Below are 21,233 nucleotides of genomic sequence, written 5' to 3'. Positions count from 1 at the left end.
TTTCAGTATTCATAACAGCTGTGGAATTAAGCATTATGAACAAGAACAAACCGACATGCAGCCTTTACTTTTCCCCATCAGCCCCAAACTATTCTGCATTGAGTTACAAAGTGAAAACCAGCACACTCTCAGATGGATTTAATTTCTATTTGGGCCCAATGCCAGAAAGTTTCCCCACTGTTAAAACTCAACCCCACCTTTTCCATACCATGCCTACAGTCTCATCCTTACCCCATCTTCCACACAGATGTGCACGCACACACACACAGAACCAATGACTCCTACAACACAGAACCAAATCCATCTCCCCTGCTGTCTTAGCTAGGCTCATTGCTTTCCCTAGCAAGCCTAGTAGGCAAGTTGGATTTGGTTTATAATGCAGACTTTTAATATGTGGGAAAATGAAGGCTGCATAAGACACACATTTTTATGTCCTAGATATTGTCTTGATAATAAACCTTTTTTAATAAAAAATTAATTTTACACAACCATGAAAATATTTGTTAGAGGAGCCAATTGTTCCACTGAAAAATAAAAGGGTTAAAACTTAATTAAAATAATAATGCTATAATTCAAAATACAATTTTGGCATAACTTCAGATAGTGATTGTACTACGGCATTTTGGCTTACAGAATCATGCAACACACATGGGTTTCAGAATACAGAAGTACACAGCTTTCAAATGCATACAGAAAAGAGAAATGGGTAATAGAACAGTTAAGCTTTTACACATTCATGGAAATTATCTTCTCTCTCATCCTCTTCCTATGGATGCTGCATGAACAACTGCACTCTATTTTTATAAAGTGCAGCCATGTTTGCTGCCATTAAAGCTAAGGCAAGTAGTGGAAAGCAGGAGAGGAGGTAGATTAAATTACTGTGTCTGAATGTTTGCCTTCTCATCTACCTTGTGCCATTCTCTACAAACAGAAATACAGTGTAAATGCTAAAAGATAAATGTATAAAATGTTGATTTGAGCCACTTCATGTGGGCCTTTTACTTGCAGAAAATTTTTGTTTTCTTCTGTTTGTTAACCTACAAAAATGCTGCTAATAGTACAGTGTGAAGAACCACAAGTGTATCTAAAGAACTAAAAACAACTAGTTGGGACTAAAGGTGGTTTCGTCCTCTATTGAGTTTTGTGTCCTTTACCCTTAAACAAGTAATAGGAGAACTTCCAGAAGTCTGCCTGCACACTTAGGATTGCCATAATGGTAATAATGTACAAAATTGTGTTCCAGTTTACACTTGTCACAAAGTTTCACAAGTATTGCTGTATTCCCTTCAGCGGTGCCTGACTAGTCTGAGTGTAAATAAATGGCACGCCCTACCAACAAGAACAGCATTCCTGCTAATAAAGCAAAAAACACTCCTATAGGAGCCAACATAAAAGACCAGCCATAACGTACATAAACAGCAAAGTCTGGACAATCCATTTTTTTCGTGTTTGTGTAGTCTTCCAGATCAGCCATGGCCTGGACCCAGATGACATACATCACGACTACCAGCGAAAACAAGACACCTGGAAAAGAAACACCAGGTTTTAACAACAGAGTGAGAGACAGATGCTGGGTGCATTTACTGTATTACCTAAAAATCCATCAATGCTTGAGGTCCTGTCTGCATGGCACAGTCAGCCACCACTGGATAATTTTTGGCTTTGGCTTCCACTAACTAGAACTATGTCCATCTTGCTCCTGATTTGCCCTGAAAGGCATACTTCCATGACAAAGGAGATATCTGGTTTTGGTAGGCAGACTTTAAGGAAAAAATTCATGCAGATATTTACTGGTTTGAATTCAGGGGTCAAGGTGGGGGAAGGTGGTGGGATGGACTGGGACAATCTGGGGGAAAAAAAATCTACTTTTACTTCCCAAATTCTGGCATTGTTTTTATCAGTCTTTTGGATGAGATATAGAAAGGAGTAGGAAATGTTTCTATCCTCTTCACCTCTCTGCATTTGCTTCTCTATTCTTATGAAAAGGGCTGTGTTTAGAACAGACAACTTTAGAATATTCTACCCAAATATTTTGCAGCAAAATTCAAATATGTTTAAATCAAAATCATCCACATTTAGAAAAGAAGCTCTTGGTATAGGAACAAAGCCCAACAATAATTAAATAATAACTATGAAACAGGCTATTAGTAATAATCTCAAATTGCATACAACAGTTTCCTGAAATTAATCCACCACATAATTCACAGCCTTTTCCCAGCCTCTCCTCTGAAAGGCCTTTGAATTGTTTATACATTATAGTAACAGGAGCACATGTCCTTACAAACTTTGTTAATCTCCTTGTTACTATACACCAGAAGGACATATAAGAAGAAAGTGCTTTCCAAAGTATCAGTTGCATTCCTAATATTTCATTTCACTTTAGAGGAATGTGGACACTTGAGAAATGCAAGCCTGCAGCACAGATGCTCCAGAAGAAGATTTGCTGGAGAACCGAGGGCATGAGTCTAAATTTTTTGCATGCTCCAGCCTGTACCCATTTGCTCCCTGAGCTCCAGCTGTCACAGCAGCATTGCAGCAGCAGGACCATCTATTCTAACATTAAAATATTTGAGGGACAGCACCCCATCGTGTTTTCATCCCAGGATGTTTAGGTGCCTCATTAAAACATAAGTCAGTGCATAGTCCTGGGAACACTTCACTGCCAAACTTGAGGCTGCACACTGTAAGTTAAAGGTATTTGTGGTCTCTTCTCCATCCTGCTAAATACTTGCAATGCAACCTTGAACAAATGTGACATTTGTGGCAAAACCCGCAAATGCACTTTGTAAGCACCCATGGCCAGCCATTTGCTTCCATATCCACATGTCCTGGTAACCTTTGATGGTTACCTTTCCCCATCCCCAACCAGAGATGCTGCCTCACAACCTCCTTTCCCCAGCAGCTGTTGTCCTCACCCCCTCACCTGAGGCAGACAAAACCAGGCAGGTTTGATACAACATCTTAACCTGGTGATTTGATGATCTTCCTGTTATTGCTTTATGGACAAAATATGATATCTTTACATACATCCTGAACATCTGATAGGTGAGAACTCATGGTTCAATCCTTATAAACACTATATTTTGAAGACCAACAAAGAAAGGGCTGAAGTAGTTAACCTGCGGCATGATCAAAACATAACTGAAATTCCCAAAGGATCTGCAGTTTCTAGGAGGCTGAAATAAAAGTAGAAAAACTGAATAAAGAAGGAGGCAGACACATTTTGTGTCTTTGAAATACACTTCCAGGATTACATTTTTTGCTAGGGTTCAAATTCCTAACAAAGTTTGAAAAAACCCAACACAACTCTAAGAGGCATAAATTCAATTTTGAAAGTATTTTACCTAAGTAAAACTCAATTTTGATGGAATTTAGTACTGTGCCTGTATTAAACATAAAACCACTGAAACAATCAGAGGAAAGGATTGCCTTAGGGCCAGACATGAAGAATGAGAAATTAAATTGAAGACTCTTCAAATATAATTCAAATTAAGCAGAAGATTCCTAGAACAAAACATCTAATGATAACAGATAATGTAGGCAACACAGGAAAATTAGAACCAAACAGAGCTAGTAATTTTGATTTTAAAAGTAGAAAGATTCAGGGACAAATTCAAAAAATGAATCATTAGATACATGGATTTTGTTCAAGGTTTCAAAACTTGAACAAAAAAAAAATTATAGCCATAAGATTTGGAAAGATACATTAATAATCTGGCAAAATCCATAAGGAATTGGAATTTACCTCTTCAGCTGGCTGTGCCTATGCATTTTGAAACTAGTCTTCTACTCATTCTCTGCTTTGGGGAAAACTTGGCCCAAAACAATAATAATTACAAAAAGTAGTAATGCATATTCCATTATTATAGCAGCAGGTAAGTTTAACCAGGCCTTGCACATCTGGAATGCCCTCTGGCATCCTGGGTAGAAGCAAATTTATGTAGGGCAGTCAGAAACATCTGTCATTAAAACAAAACAGCATCAAAGGTGCCTTAATTGAGAAATGGGCACCCCCTGCTTTTCGGGCACTCTGAAGCAACACCTAGGTAGTTAAACTAGAATCAACACCATGTAGGTGCAAAATAGCAAGCCAGTGCAGCCAGTGGTAAAACAGCTTCAGGGAATCTATCATCCATCGGGTGTGATTTCACAGCAAGCTGTTACACCTGTGAGTGGCAAATTGTTGGGTATGGAAATTTGCAGAAGAAATGTATGTCAAGCAGAGATAAATGTTCTTCCTTAAAAGGGAAGAAAAACAAAGGAAGAGTATGTAAACCGTCTTAGTTAATTAAGGCACTAAAGGAGTATTTAAGGGTTCTCATCACCTGCTAATGGAGACTAATTAAAAGGAGTATTAGCATGTTCAATAAATATCTTGAACTATAGAATCAGGCTAAGTAAAAACTGACCATGTCCTGTTGCCTCCATCAGTATTTCATTCATTAGCACTCTTTTTGTCTAGTTTTCACAGAGTTATGATTTCACAGGCATTATGCGCTTAGACAGGAGTTTACTGAATATATATTTATCCTGAGAAATCTGCTCCTGAAGTCTTGCACTATCTATTGTGAATGTCATGAACTCTCAAAGCCAAACTCCACGAGAAAATTACTGAGATTGAAAAAATCTCGGCAGTTTCTTGAAGCAAATATTTTTAGGAACAGTGTGTGCTATGCTACATTTCTACGTTTTTGGCATTTAGACCTTTTTCATAGAGTGCAAGCATCCTTTTGCCTTTGCCTTTTAATGAACAAAAAATAGAACAGCAGTTGCATGAATCAGGAATGATGGGGGAAATTATTCCTAGAACATGAAATATGTCTGAGAGAGATTAAGACAAATAAATACTTCCCTTCTATTCCTTTTCTTTCTTTTTTTTTTTTCATTTTGCTTTTTTTTCTTATAAACACACATGCTTGAAACACAGTTCTGTGCAGTGTGATAAGACATGGACTTCTCTGAGGTCACTCTTTTCTGTCTTTCACATTCATTCTTTTGAATTTCTTTCAAACAAATACTTGTGCATATTGTAGAGGAGAAAGAATACAGAACCTTTAGAAATGTCTGTGAATTCAAGAAGCAGTTTGCTGGCCTTTAGTACTGATTCTTCCCACGTAGAAATGCCTTTCACTTGTCAATAGTGAATGGCTGTTTATGGCATGAATCTTTTACTATGCAGACACGAAGACAACAGGTGCTGGAAAGAATGATGTGAGCTTTTTACTTTTGCCTGGAAGTTTAGAACTCTTTATCTCACTTGTGGAAAACTTTTATGTGTATATTTTTTTATTAAATGCATTTTTCTGTTCTTGTCCTTATTTCAGATTCTACCACCTACCTTGGCCTCTTGCGACCTTTATTTAAAAATAACAGTTGACATTTTCTGCTGAAGTACATGCAGAGTTTCCCATGTAAGAATTATGGAAGTAGGTACATGTCTGAAAAGAGATTTTTGTCCTCATCTAGGATCTCAAATTAAAGTTTTTTCACTCTTCTGTCAGGAAGCAGGAGTCATCCTTCTAATCTTGCTTCTTCACCAGGGTGTGATTCCGTAATGTTCTGTGCACATCCTGGAATATTGCTTATTGGCATCAGTACAAGAGGACAGTTTTCACCACCACCAAAGCAGAAAGAGGCACAAGGTAATTATGGACTTTATTGAAGGCTAATCTAAGAGATCATTTTATGGTAGCTTTCCCTTCTATTCCTGTGACCTTTGAAGACATTATAAGGTGTCTTACAGTTTGCAGTACTGCAGCTGCTCTTGGACCATCCTCTGAGGTAGCAGACAGGGAGGTGAGGCTGCAAAGGCAGCACTTAAGTCACTTACTGTGGTATCATTGAACTGATACTCACTTTTCCCCACAGGTATTGCAGCTGTAGTTTCACCTGTGGCCTCAGGTGGTTAATAAGGTTACAAAGTTTTTCTACTCCAAATTAAGGAAAAATGGGTCAGGAAAATGATAGGCGGCGTTACTTGTAGTTATAATGGCCATGGAATGGCAAAGGTTAATATCCTAGGAGGAATACAGAAAGTGAGTAAGACCCAGAACTTAGGAGAACACATTCCAAACTGTGCAGAGAACTGGTAGGCAAGATCCTAAGAGAGCCTGCCTTGAAGAGCAAAGGCTGCCTTAAAGGACGAAGAAGCCTAGAAGAACTTGGTGTTCCTCATAGGCAATTTTCTTAAAGGACAAGAATGGCCCCTCTAAGTGTACAAGAATTCAAGCAGACCTGGCAGAAACAAAAATTAATATCATACAGAGCTGCATTATCAAGAACACCACCATCAGATTTGAAAATACTATTATCGCCCTTTGTTCAACACTTGTGTTATATGTGGTAAGCTATGTCAGTTTGGGGTCCCCTGGTGAAATAGAGATACTGATAAACTGAGATGATGACCACCAAAATGGTTAGGAGAACGGAGAACAAGTAGAGGCTGAGTGAGCTGGGCAATTTTAGTCTGGAAAAGAATCCAGTCTTCATTTTTCTAAATGGAGTTATAGAAAAGATGGGGATAGACTTTTCAGTGACCTACAGACTTGCAAGGATGAGATGTAATTGTCACAAACTGCATCAAGGGCAATTTCAGGTGAAAACAAGGAAAAAAGAAAACATTTCTCACAATGAAGTTGGTCAAACTGAGACAAGCAACCAAAGATGCTGTGGAACATCAATTATTGGAGATTTTAAAAACTTGATTGGATAAGGCTCTGAGCTGCCTGATCTACTTTTGAAGGCAATCCTGCTCTAAATGGGACGTCAGACTTGATTGCCACAAGAGGTCCTTTACAACCTAAATTTTTTTGTGTCACTCGGGATCTCCATTTAGGCTTCTTGAATGGGTCTCTCCAAAATGCAAGCCTATCTACCTTATCACACAGAAGGTGAGGTGTCCATCTGAGTGTTCTTACTGTTGACAATAGAAATTTAAGCAGTTGGTTCATACAAGACATCTTTCAGATGACTGAACAGCTGGCATGAATCTCATTACCAAAAATATCTTCAGCTACTTCCTGAACCCTAAGATGTCACAGCAGACCATGCTACAAGCCGTACTCTTCAATTGAGGCAGAACTTTTCTCCGCTGCTAATTTTTCAGTTAAGGTTGCAGAAGTATAAAAATAATTCTGTCGAGTAACAGATATTAAAGTTATTTCATCTAACTTTAAGACATGTAAGTAGGAAAACAACTGATTTCCTTATCTTCTTCCTAACTTCCACAGAACTATCTTGTCTAACTTTCTTCTCAGAAGACTATTCTCTACAGTATAACATATACTTTAATTTTGCGGTAAGACAGCATCCAGGCTCTTTTAAAATAATGTATATAATTCTTTTTTTTCTTCAAAACAAGCTGCCAGTTTCTGTCTTAGAAGAACTCCACCAGATCTAAGTCACATTAACCTAAGCCACATTACATCTTTTAATTTTCCCATTAGGTCCGTGTTTAAGTAGATGTACACCCTGGCTGCATCCTGATCACATGTTTGAGAAGTGGTAAATATGCACCACTTCTCATCACTCTCCCCTTCCATGTCCTGTTTTGATTTGGCAGGTAGTAAATGAACAGGATCTCTAGTCCTGATGGAGATGGGCAGAGTAAGGGGTCAGGGCAGCAGGAACACAGTAGATCATCTCTTCTGCATCAAGTCTATCTTATCTTGCTCTGTCTTGAGCAGGTTGAATGGCTCCTATTTTCTTCTGGCACCACTACTTTTTGACAAATTATAGCGGTATTTTGCTAAAGATCTTTGCTTTTCAACAACACTAATGGTAATAGTAAAAATAACATAGCTCTTCTCTGAAGCCCTGATTGAGAACAGTCCTGAAGTTGAAAGATACTACATACAGAGGGAGTAAAAAATCAGGATTTCCCTTGAAGAACATTTGCTCTATAGGGACAAAGGGTAAAAGGGGCAAAGACACAGACCCGAGGTCACACACTGGGATAATAAAGCTCACTTAACTTCACATACCTAAAGAAATAATCTTTTTAGATTCTCTCAGTAAAGGAAAGAGAGGTGTAGGGTTCCTCCACAGCACACACATCTGATCCAATTAGGCCCCTCTTTCAGTGTGAAGTGAATCCCCAGCTGGGGGAACTTCTTACATACCTACTTTTTTTGCTGCCAGTGAATGTTATAGCCTCTTGAAGGCCTCCTAGGGAAGCCAGGGGAGGCTAGTACAGACTTTGGGATCTAACTTTCCCATACCTAAATGAGGGCAGACGAACTGACCCAGAGTGCAGAACACAAGCGTTGTTTTGCACCTCTGCCCATCAGTTCCTGGCATCTTTCAAGTGCCCTTTTCCTCTCAAACATCTTCTGCTACTTTCTAGTGACAGCTGAGGTTTTTCATGCATTACAAATGCAGAAAAAGAGCAAAACTCGCATGGGCTCTTGCCCTGCAAATTAGTGACAAAGAGCATTGAAATATCTAAGACTCCATCAGACTATGAATATTTTTTGAACGTCTTTTATGTGTGAAGGAGTAATTCTCAAGGGATAAAATGTAAGTATGCAGGATTTCCTTCAGCTAAAATATTATAAAATACTTCCTATACTTCACTGAGTCCTTTGGAAGGGAATAATGATCACTAGCTGTGTATGAAGAGCTGAGAGGTGCAGTAGGTAAGCAAGGTCAGGGGGTCAGTATGAGAAGCAAAAAGAGGGCCCAGGCCTTTTGGTCCTGACACGGGTAGCTCTACCCTGTAACACAATATGCTCTCACAGGGCTATCTCTCACCAGGCTTTAAACTAAGGAGAACAGTGATGGAGCACATACTATCATTTATATCCTATATAACTATATCTTACACACCAGTGTAACGTCTTCACAGACTTTTCAAGGTTAAGCAAACATCGTGCCAGTGAGCTGTCCATATCAGCTGAATCCTGGGGGGGGGTGCATCCTCCTTGGTATGTGTGGGTTATGAGGAAGGAGGGAATTCAGTTACTTGTTATCTTTCATTCACAGAGGTTTAGAGCTCCTACTTACTCATATATGACAACTATTCTGTTTAGTCCTATCACATCCAAAGCATTTTCCTGTATTGGTCATGCAAATGTGTTCTGTCTCCCAACTTCTTCAGAGTCCACTGTAATCATCTTTTGCATCACTGATAATGGACAAAACCCTCTCCTTAGCTAAAGCCCTTGAGAATCCTATAAGGCAAGATCCTTAAATATGCATTCTTCTTCCTGTTAAAAAAAAAGTAGATTGAAATTGCAGTGTAATTCCATGATTTGTCCTGGACGTGGGGTTTTTTTTACCTTAACCCCAAAATAGCTTTTATAATAGCTTCATGACTAAATAATTGTGGAAAGAATTGTCTCCAAGTGCAGGCACTCCACAAGCCAAAGGATAGAACCATATGCTTTCTATTTCTTTTAGCCATGATTGATACAATTTTTGGTTAAGGAGAATGGAAGAAATAACACATCTTTTCTACTCTTTAATTGACTGAGCAAACAATATACCCACCAGCAATGATGAAAAAGCCTCCTCCTGCTTTGTATAGAATGTGACTGGCAAAAGGAGCTGCACAGATGATGAGGAAACTAGCTGCCACAACAGTGAGCACTCCCAGGAGCATCAGAACCATCCAGAAACCTCGATAAACTGGAGAAAAGGAAGAAGGAAGAAAAAGGAAAAATATACAATGTTTTTTAGAACTTATCCAAGTTGGCTAACAAAGATTTTTCCTTTCCCCTTCTTTTATCCCTTGCCTTATTAACAAATGAAACGTTAATTCTATTTTGCATATAATTTATATATCATGTGGATAAAATTGGGTTTGATTACCAGTCCTTACCTGATGATCATGGAAAACAGGGTCTAAGTTCTTGTGAATGAAATGCATCTGCTGAATATTTAGCAGTACCTTGTAAGATAGCATCTTGACCAAATTGACACTCCTTAGAAAATGGTATGGCAAAGCTATAGCAGTGATTCTTTGGCATAAATGATTGGACTGACAGGATGCAATTATTTTACCAAAATTGTGTAGGAGAAGCAGAGAGATGCAGTATCTTGAATTCTTAGTGCCCAGACTATATCACCAATAACAATTTGTAAGTTCTTTACAATTTACAGCAGGATAATATTCCTTATATACACCCATATTCAGCAGAAAGAAACTTAAGCTAGGAGCAGGGAGAAACTAAAAAAATGTAAACCATATTTCTGAAAAACAGCTAAGTTTTAAACCAGCCTATTTCTGCTCTAAAGCTCTTTGTATTTTATTAAATTTAAAATGTGATGTTTCAGAAGCCCCTGTTAGACAGTGCCAAGCAGTGCTGAATTAATGGATGCAGCTGGTGATAAATGAGCTGAGAGTTTTGTGACATACTCTGGCCAAAAGAGTCTTTCTAACAATTAGTTTTTAGCTGGTTAATTGCACATCCATTTAACAAAGTCATCATTTTACAAATGCTACAAGAGTGACATAAATTTCTCCCATGAATTTAAAAATTGGTACATTAACACAACCCATTAGTAAAATTATGAGTTGTAAAGATCTCCATCGTCAGATCTGAAAATCTTGAAGCACTGACAATTCAGTCAGTGAAAAACATTTCCACCCAACTGAGGGAAAGCATATAAGCCAGCTGGCAAGTCAGGAAAAGTGTATCACAAAAGAAACTGCCACTTATCATCTGACAGCACCTACTTACTGTTACGGAAAAACACAACCAAGCAACTATTATACTAGTTCATATCCTGAAAGATTCAAATTCATACAGCTTGTTAGAGACAGCTATTCACAATGATTCAAGTTTGCTCTCATCTGAAATCTGAAGGCGCACTAGGGCATTAGCAGCTTGTGTTTCCCACTGATGTATTCCAAAAGTCTATGGTTTTTAACTTGACCAGCTTAACTCAAGTTAAAGTATACATCACTAGCGTTGTAAATGTATTAGCTAGATCACACTCATCACATTACATTCACCACTCTTTTTAAATAACATCCTTTTTAATCCAGGCAAACATTCAGAGACATAATTTTCCACCACATTGATCAGCAGATTTGGGCATTAAAAGGATGAATGTGTCTGAAAGTACCCGGCAGAAGGGTTAAAATTGGGGTTTGGTTCATATCCAAGTCTCCACTCCACATAAACAAAAAATTATTGGAATAGTAGGTAAGAAATAAGGCTATGACTCAGCAAAGCAGTTAAATGTGTGTTTTGCTTTAAATAGTATACCTCTTATGGGATTTTAGGCACCTGTTTAAAGTTAAACACATAGTTAAATGATTCACTTAATGCAAATGGACAGTGAATGGAGACCTAGAAAGGTAAATCTCTCAAGTCCTTCAGTCTTGGGTTTCTGAAGCAATTTCATATTATTTTACTCATGGGGCTACTCTGATAAGCTTCATTGCAGTCTCCAAGTCCATGGGACATTACTTCCTCATTTAAAGCCTAATACCACTAAATCAGTCTATAACCACCCAACTCTTTTACGTGGGTGGCCCAAGGTACTTCAAAGTCATACTACGTAATAGGACACATTGGCCAAAATGGACCTTGAAAAAGCTCTCTTTTTATTATTATGGTCAGTCACCTAAGTAATGCAGCAGTGTTTCTATTTTCTGAATGGATGAGGACACAAGATTCTCCAGCATTACAAAACCAACATCCATTTTCATTATCTGCTCTTCATACAGGAAGCTTTGAGTCTGCTTTTAGTGAAATTTCATGAGAAAATTTTGAATTGATGCTCAAATATTCTTAGAAACAGAGCACAAAAGGAGTACAAATACAACTGATGAAAATTTGTTTAAACCTCTCTGCAACTATACAAGAGAAAAGCTGTTCCTCTGCTCCAACCCTGTAACTATTTTATGTATTATATATGAAATACTGATTTCACCTAGCTATCACCTGAAAGAACGTTCCATTCTATTTCTCTAGAAATAGTTATTTACTCTAGAGAATCATGGATAAAGTCTGATTATCCTAATACTTGTTTATTAAGCTAATTCTGTCATTAGACATCAATTAAAAAATAGAGCGTAATTGACAGGTACAAAGTCTGCTCACGAATCTTTGACTTTGCAAGCAAAATACTACCCCCTCTAATCTGCAAGGCAGAAAGTCATTCAGCTCATTTGTGGCCCAGGTGTGAGGAAACACCCAGTGAGCACTTAGACTTTTACTTTTGTAAGGGAATTAAAAAGCCATCATTTTCCTGCAAAGAAGTTTTCACTTATTTTATACTCTGACCGTTTTTGCTTAGACCACATTTCCCATCTTCTCTGCCTAGATGGGCAAGATCAATTCCTACAGGGCTAATCATTCAAAATTACAACTCAGGCCTACTGCTGTCATTTAGCTTAGCTGTCACCTACAGACGGACACAAAAGAGCTGGTTGAAATTAAGTCTCCTGACTCTTGAAGTCAAAGACCTTGCTGCTCTGATGTTGAGATGAACAATGATAGGTAAAATGCAACAGAAGATGCTGCTTTAAATTACTCTTCTTATATCCGATGAAAAGGGCTGACACTGTGATCCAAAGTCTGTTTCAAGAAATAATGGTTTGGTGTACCCATACAAAGTGTATCTACAAAGAGTGTTAATAGATGTTTGCACAATTTCAAGTCTCACTGAGGTAGTTCACAGGATATCCCAAGTTCGGGCCCAGATGACAAGGAGTACCCTTGTCTCTTCCAAGTACTTCACAGATATGTTAGAGTTACCCACCTCAAATACAGGCATCATTCCAAGTATTTCCTACAACAGAAGAAATAAAGTACAACCACTATGTAGGGTATGCCCAGCCACTGCCCTGGAGGGACATCTGCTGAGATAAGGCGATTGAGCCATCTCCCAGCAGGACCCCTGGGAAGGCAGCTACTCTTCAGTTAAGGTGAGAAGAAGACAGACCCAGAATCCTCTGGGAGACCCTATGCAGATCTTTTGTAACCCATTGGCCTTTACCCTCTGGCACCCCCCCCCGTATCCCTATAAAGGTAACCCCCTGCCCCTGCGAGGGCAGAGAGATGTTTGTCCCTGGCTCCCCTTCACCAGAGTACGGACCAATAAAGCTACCTCGTGCGGAACAGCTACACGGGCCTCTCGTCTCTCTCCCTGGTCTGGCCTGGAGGCTGCCCTGCAGAGCTGAGCTGAAATCACGAGCTGACAATCACTAAAGAGCTGACAGCTTCTGCACGGGCCCTCCTAGCCAGCAGCCGAGGGAAGACACCGGACCTCAGGAAGATGATCTCTTTCGGGACCATCTCTCTGGACCAGTCACAGCTTCCTCGGTCAGAGCTACTGACCCCTCACCCCTCTGTCATAATTGCAGAGTGCAAAGTAAACATATCTGCAGTGTTTAAAATCTTAGATACCACTGCTCTGTGTTGCAAGTGTGCTAAACAGAAGGTTTTGTAAGTTGTCTTGGTAAGTTGCCCCTCTGTTGAGTACAGCATTTGCCTTGGAAATGACAGGCAGACCTAAAAATAAAAAAGGACTGAGCAGAAAACAGGAGTACACAACTGCACCATTGAGCCTGTATGAGAACATTATATTCCTCCAAAATTGCATGACCTGTAGTTTTCCCTTGTTACTTGCTTTTCTCTCTAAAGATCCTAATTTAGGTCCCTCCAGGGACTTTTGCATTATTTGAAAACTAGAAGAAGTATCTGGGTTTGTGCAAAGGACCAAATTTTGGAGAAATGTGTGAAAATTACCAAAAGCCTTGTTTTCTAGTATCAGAAAAGCCTATTATCTAGTAGATCACATCATTGATTACAAACTGAAGTTAAAGATTCATATTTTAAGATTTTACTGATGCATGATATAAAAGACAAGCAATAACATGTTTGAAAAGTTACAGAGCTGTGTCACCTACAACACACGCTTGTGCAGCAGTCATGCACGCCTCTGAAGCTCCATAATAGTTAGGGACAGCCAGGTAAATGACTCAAAGCAACACCCTTCCACTGTTGGAGATGTTAACATCAGCCTCATGAAAGCATACCAAGTATTTTATTGCCCTTGCTGAGTTAAAGTGTTTTCAAAACACAGCCATCAGTCCATACAAGTACTGTGGTCTACCATAAAAACCCCAGCCACTTAATCTTGAATTTAATATCAATATGAATTATTAAGCACTATAAGGATGAAAAACCTTTTGAAATGTGTGAGTACAATGCCACATAAACATTTCCAAGGCAAAATGACTTGGAAAAGTTGCCTTGAACTATCACGGACAAGCTCACATCCAAAAGGGAACATTTCCTGTCATCTGACTGCAGACTGTATTTTAGAGTATGTCTTTTTTTACCTCCCTATTTAATGTAAGAGATATTGAAATCCTTTCAAGTAGAGTATTGCCACACACAGTGCCAATACAGTGAAAGGTGAAGTGCCTGATCCGCTCTCAACCAGGAGTATCTTCTCCGCAGATAAACAACTGTAAATGAAATCACCTATCTCAGCAGCAGCACAGGAGATATACCTGGCAACACAGTAAACCTTGCAAGACTTTTCTCAGCTTCATTCAGCACCCTTTACTATCCCTTAGTAATATTTTTTTTTAATAACTTTAACAGTAAAACAAATACATTATTCACAGGATGGATACACTGCTGTTTAAGATGTTTCTTACTTTGTTGCTGCTTGGGGGCTACAGAGTTCTCCCTTATAAATGTACTGTATTACAATCTCTCATGGGCAATTATATGACTGTATTACATAAGAGCATTTTTTTCCCCTAGAAATAGACTGCTGCTAACATTTCACTTGTACAAATTCTATTTTCAGATTTCATTGCTGATATTTTCCAGATTACTTTAGGTTAATTTCAACCCATTAACAAACCTGCCAATAAATTTCATCTCACCATTTTGGATTTAACAGTTGCTGAATCATACTTTTGCTTCAGTCCTATAAACATTGTGTATAATCCATTAGGCGTTATTTCAAATGCTGGCAATGTGCCCAGCACTGGACAAAATAAGATACTAAGATTCAGGAAAAACAACACTAGCAGCTACAAATCAGAGTATTAAACTAATGTGCCTGTGCTGCCCCATTAAAATGCTTCCACTTCAGCTTCAAAAGCTCTTGGGAACACTTAGGGAATTTTTGTTTATTTCCAAATTAAGTTGAAAAAAATCCCCTCAAAAGTAAAAATAATGAATTAGTGACTAAGTGTTATATTTTTCACTTCTTTTTCTTAGGAATAATCTCACTATGGCCAATGGGACTATTTCCATGAGTAAGAACTTTGCACATTTTCCAAAAAGAGGCCTAATATTGTCCTATAGTAAAAGAACTGTAGAACAGTGTGATAGCCCTTGAACATCAGTGTTAAGTAGTCTAATGACATAATACTGTGCATTAATCTAGCTAGCAATTAATTAATATTAAAGAACTATAATATTAAGTTTTCAGAATAGCCTGATGGGGCCACTAATCTGGTTATGATTATGCAAATGTATGTTTGTTTTAGAATATGTAGGTTGCTGCTGTGGTACTTCTATTGCATGGTCTAATTTATTTTTTATTCCTAGGTTGTAGTTTGTTGCACTTACGTATGTGAATCATCATAAAAATGTATCTGCTAGCAACACAATGAGGTGCTAAGTCAACTTAAGAGCTGTACATTATAATAGTTGTCACTCTAAACCTCTGTACCATCACAGAAAGTCACTAGACTCAGGCTTCCCCTGAGTTCATTTAGAGCCTGTTTCAGGCTAAGATAAATGACATGGCCTATGAACTTCAGCACATTAACTGTGAAGGATGGTTCATACAGCTTTTGAAACCATACCTTACAGTACAGCTAGGGGAAGTCCTCCCCACTCTGCCAAGATATTTAACAAAACCAATAAATGCACAAAAACATTATAACCATGATTAAAAGGTATAGCAAACTGCAATTTCAAAGCAGTGCTATCTAACTCTTTGAAGCTGATCATGCATCTAACAGTAATGTTTAAAAAATATCTGACACATTAAAGTATACATTGAAATCTCCAGTATAAGCACCCCTGCAGGCTTTTGTGTCTTTACATTTCCATCTAAGGCTATAGTCCTTGACACCAAGAGCTCATAGTTTAGGTTTGTACCTCAGAATGAACTGAGCCTTTGCTCTAAATCTTTGTAAGGCATATTCTAACACTAGACTTCCCTGTCCTCAGTGCTTTAACACAAACTCAACATACAAAAAGATGTAAATAAACTAAGAAAGGATAGGTGAGCCTGTTTTGAAATCTGGCCCAGAAAAGCGCTGAGCCAAATTCCTCCTAAAGCCAAAGCAGTTATGTCAACAGAGAACTTGGTCCAGACACTGCACTCAAAAAGCATCAGAGATTTCATGTTCCTCAGGCAACTTATCTTTGCCTGAGCTCTTCTAGCTGGATGGTGACACCACACTCCAAAACCAAACCACACTTGTGTCTCCACACAAGGGACTGCACAAGGGGCTGCAGCTGAATTCAAATTCCTCTGATAAGGTCCAAAAGTCTCTTAAGCCAAATAGTCTGTAAAAAAGGCACATGCCTTTACTTGCTCAGAAACTAATAGCCCTCTGAATGGAAAGGTAGAGATTTTTAGAAAATGTGTTGCATACATGTTTGATTTTTCTAATGAAGTTTAAAGCTCTTTATTCAGCTGTTTATTTTTCTATGAAAGAGAAAATTTCTTGTTATACACCCCTACTTAAAATAGAACTTAAAATAGATTGACTCACTAAAAATTATAAACCTGGGGAGAAGATTTGGGCTTTTTATCATCCCCAGAAGAGAGTATGTCAAGAAAGTTATGAGCCATGAAAATGTTAATATTTTATCAAGAAACAATAGCAGAACCAAAAAATGGGACAATAACCTCCATTTTTTGGTAGTGCCCTTTTATTCTGTGTTTAGCTGATGCAAAGTATTAGATGCAGACAACCAGATATACAAATAATAGATGAAATCATGTTATTCATGAAACCAAACTGAAGCCTTTTGCAACTGGCTTTATAGAAAACCATTTCCTGCACTGGGAGTCAAGAAGAAGAGGATAACCTTCTAGTATTTCTTAACTTAGTGACTGCAGTTGCAGCAAGGTTTTAAAAACTTGTTTGCCAAATATCATGGGCAGGATTGTCAAACTAGACTAAAGGAGAAACAAGTTTTGAACTCACAGAAGAGCTGATGACATAACCTTCTTCATAAAAAGTTGTGAAAGACTCTTGAACAATCATACCTGTTCTAGTAAATAACTCAGCTTGGATGTTGCAAATGAAATGTAGGCAAAAAAACCCTCAAACCCTCTTCAGTTTTAATGAGCTTGAAAGCAATCCAACTGTATCTATTTATATAGCAGGAATGGCTCTGAATATACTCTACCTGGACCAGCATCTATAGTACAGTTCTGCCTACTTTTAATCTCCTAATATGAAATATAGATAGGAAAAATATATTTGAGCAGTGGTTCTTTTGGCAAATATTAACTAAAATTAATTAAACTTTTGATGATATTCCTTCTCCTTTACTTTTTCTTTGTTTGTCCACTTCTGTGTAATCATGCAATATAATTTGAAGAACCTTTGTGAATGTATGAGTGAACGGTGGAATACAATTTCTGTCTAGGCTATTAGGAGCTGATGACTCTGTCACTTTCAAATGGAAAGATAAACTGTTCTAGATGTGCTATGAAGTTACAGATTAGATCTCTGAATGGTGAGGTCTGAATTCCTCCTGGACAAACAGTTCATAATTTCTAAAGATTAACAGAACCATTATAATTCTAGTTTATTTTCTTTTTCATGTCTGCTGCATAAAAATTGGATTCTAAAGACACTTCAAGGTTAGCAAAAGCAAAATTACAGCTTCAGGACAGGAAAGGATCACTTAAGTACCTTAGCAAGCTCAGAGACATGTAGCATCCACACATCACAGGTTGTTTAAAAAGTCATATGAAATAGGTATCAGAAGTAATTTACTTCAAATATGTTTGCGTAAAGATCTCAATCTGATTAAGTGTACCTGATATTTTTAAGTAGTTTCTAAATGTTGCAAAAACAGAGCTTTCTAGGCACTATTCAAACACAAAGGTTTTTATTAATGTATATCTTTCACATATATATAAATATATACTTTTATGTCTCTCTGTTACAGTACAAGATTTCTCAGTGAAATATATCTGAGTCAGTTAAATAAACTTAGACAGCATCAAGGCTCTGCTCCTCCTTCCTCATAAAGTAAAAATTCAATACATTTCCATATGTGGTTATTTATTTAACCAAAAAAACCACCCAAAAAACAAAACAAACAAACAAAAAAAACCCCAACCAAAATCAAAACCAGATTTATTTAAATACATGACAAGAAGTACTTGTTTAATGCATTCAGCCCAAGGAAGATACTTACTATATTGGGGAAAAAAAGCACTAAAAAGGAAACGTCTTTTTTTTTTTTTTTTTTTTTTTTTTTTTTTCAGAAATTACTTCCATTCTGCCATCATGCTTAAAGCTAAGCATTCATTTAAGTGCTTTGTTAAACAGTGGCTTAAATATGCATGTTGTAAAATTATGAGAAATACCAAAACTCTGTTAATTAAACTGTGTGGAGCGATAAGGCTGTTTTATTTTGAAGCATCCAAATTGTTTTCTTGAAACTATAGGCATTGTACTCATTTGCACCAAACAATACTTACTGATTGCAGAGTCATAGGAAGTTGAGTTGTGTTCATCTCGGAGAAGAGGAAATGGGGACAGGTAAGCATGTGTACAATTCTTAGAAGGTGATTGGTTGGCTAAGAATGAAAGAAAGCAAAAGATTAATATTTTACCACCTTTACAATACTGCGTGTCTGTTCTTCAAATGGGCAAACTGAGCTTCATAGGTCAAGATTTCAGGTTCTTTCCTAGGCAACAGCTTACAGTGAATTTGGTTTAGTAAGAGATACGAGTCTTGTTATCCAAACAAGAATGTTTCTTAAAAAGCAATACAGATTTGTACTCTGGGACAGCAAATGAGCCATGCTGAAGGCACACTGCAATTTATATGTGATGCATATGTATGCTTTAGGATGCATATGTACCTTTCTCATTTGAGGGTTAATTATGTTCTTCTCATTATTTCATGTCTAAAAAAAGCAATCAAACAAACAAAATCCAGGCAATTACTTTTTCTTTTGTGAAAGAACAAAAATATCAAGCATCTTCAGAAAGTTTGCAATGTCCATAAATATGAGCTTAGTCTATCGAATTAATATCCTCAAGAAAAGGGTAATTTCACCCTTTATATTAAATACTTCTAAAAATATCAACTTCTTCCTGGTGAAAGATAAAAGCTGACTATAACTTAAACCCCATTTAAATTTCAGATTCCTGACCACAGAATTTTCCAGATAAATAACAAGTGGAAATTAACTACAGTGAATATTACATTTTTCACCTAAGACTAAGCAATATATTTAGCAAAATATGGGCTATTGAAGTCAAATTTGTATGACGGCACCTGCTTTTCGCAAGGATTATGGAAATCTTGCAAAAAGGTGAGGGAGCTCCTGACCTCAGAGGGAGTGTCAAAGACTGGAGAAGAAGTTTTGCTTGACTTCTTAATGGGAGATTTTGGTTGTAAAACACTATCTGATCTTGGAATTCTATCTGTCTTAAAACCCTGGACGTAGTGAAAAAAAGCAACAGGTCATCTGTGAATGTAATAGAGGAACTCTTCCGGAGATGATGTATCCTACACCATTTTCACAGTGGAGCTGCCCATTCCCATCTTAACCCACTTGTAGTGGGTTAAGAAGTAGATGGAGAAACTATCCAAGAAAAATTCATGGACCAGGCTAACCACCAAGCTCTTTTTTCCCTACTTAACAGAAATAAGCCATCTGTTTAACAGCAAGTGGCAAAAGACCGTGTAACTAAGAATGTACTCAGGTTAACAGGGCATCCATAACAATTGTAGTGTAATCTGATAGCTAAACTTGTATCATTTTGTCCTGGTGTTTCCTATAGTACAGATTACAAAAGTGTACGTCAAGAATTTATTTTAGGGTAGCTGAAGAACCTGATCCCCAAAGAAGCTATATGAAATCTAATTATTTGTAAGATATGAGTAAAAATAAAAAACACACCAAACCGCAACAGTTTTGTGAAAAAATGACTGCAGATAATTTAAAAGGAAAAATTTACTTACTATACCAAAACTTCCACATGCTTGCATTATTATCTCCTACACTTCCACTAAACCAGCACCTCCAGAAGAAACCTTCATGATGGAAAGTGGCCTTCTCTCCCTACAGAGGGAGAAAAAAAAAAAAAAAAAGAAAGTCACTATTATTCAATTTTTGGACAGCTGAAAGGATTAAGTTCAATTAGATGTTGACGTAAAAAACACCACCATCATGACACACAACCTGTCTGAATTTAGGTCAGCTATAGCCTATATAAACAGTCATTCTTCTTTTGAAAGAATATAATATTGCAAAAGCAGTATCACAAAATAAAAATTCATTTTAGAGCTGATTACAAATTATTATAAGAGGTTTTGAGGCAGGCTTGTAAGCCTCCAGAAGGTCAAAATGAGTATATTCAAAAGTTTATACAGAAGTAAATTCTTAGAAAATAAACACATCCAAGAATTCTACATATATAATTCTCATTATAAATAAAAAGTCCATACTAACCCCAGCATCTTCAGGTGCTTCTGAACAAGTTCCTATTTCTGTAGCAAGAAGCCAATAATCAGTTCCAAATGCCACCAAAAAAAGCAAAACCCCCAGAGCTGCAAAGAAGCCTCCAAAAAATATCCCCACACTAAGTTTCATTATTGAAGTTATTTTAAAAAAATCAAAACCTTAATTAATTGAAAGGTTAGCAGTAAAATAAAAAAAAAATATTGTACAAATAACTAAAAAACTGTTTGGAGACTACAGCTCATATCTGAAGAAGTTTCTCTTCACTTGACTTTCTGCCTGTGCCCTTCTTCCCAATGCCCTGTGAGTTGATTTGTGTCTCCAAATTTGTGTGTGTTCCATGTGGCTGACTCAAGTCTGACAGATGAAAAGGGCCTTCTATTTTAGGACACTGATGGCAGAGCTTTGCTCTGTTTCGCTGTCTGGGCGAGGCCAGTCAGAAATAGCTGACCTTCCCCTAACTAATCAGAGATTGACTTGAAATATTACTGCAGCTGGTGCATCAACATCACTGGAGACGGAGATGGAGTTGCAATGGCTCTGTCCATCGACATGAGTGGTGTTACAGAGCACAC

At 37.6% G+C, this 21,233-nt stretch overlaps 1 protein-coding gene across 1 annotated transcript; it reads right to left on the bottom strand.

The window, feature by feature from the left end:
- Window positions 1-424: 424 nt before the first annotated feature.
- On the bottom strand, window positions 425-21,003 carry TMEM182 (transmembrane protein 182). The gene is made up of 5 exons (XM_048294413.1): window positions 20,650-21,003; window positions 20,160-20,259; window positions 18,664-18,762; window positions 9,490-9,627; window positions 425-1,524 (listed from the first exon to the last, which is right to left on the bottom strand). The coding sequence occupies exons 1-5, from the start codon at window positions 20,788-20,790 to the stop codon at window positions 1,301-1,303; spliced, it is 702 nt and encodes a 233-aa protein (XP_048150370.1). The 5' UTR covers window positions 20,791-21,003; the 3' UTR covers window positions 425-1,300.
- Between the last annotated feature and the right edge of the window lie 230 nt (window positions 21,004-21,233).

This window comes from Corvus hawaiiensis, chromosome 2, assembly GCF_020740725.1.
Source record: "Corvus hawaiiensis isolate bCorHaw1 chromosome 2, bCorHaw1.pri.cur, whole genome shotgun sequence".
Classification (NCBI taxonomy): Eukaryota; Metazoa; Chordata; class Aves; order Passeriformes; family Corvidae; genus Corvus; species Corvus hawaiiensis.
This window is presented reverse-complemented; position numbering and strand designations above follow the sequence as displayed.

Coding starts and splice junctions, on each gene's coding strand:
- TMEM182 (XM_048294413.1), bottom strand. CDS start 20,790: ATGAAACTTAGTGTGGGGATATTTTTTGGAGGCTTCTTTGCAGCTCTG. Junction 18,763..20,159: donor CATGTGGAAGTTTTGGTATA/GTAAGTAAATTT, acceptor TTTCATTCTTAG/CCAACCAATCACCTTCTAAG. Junction 9,628..18,663: donor TTCCTATGACTCTGCAATCA/GTAAGTATTGTT, acceptor CCTTTTCTCCAG/TTTATCGAGGTTTCTGGATG.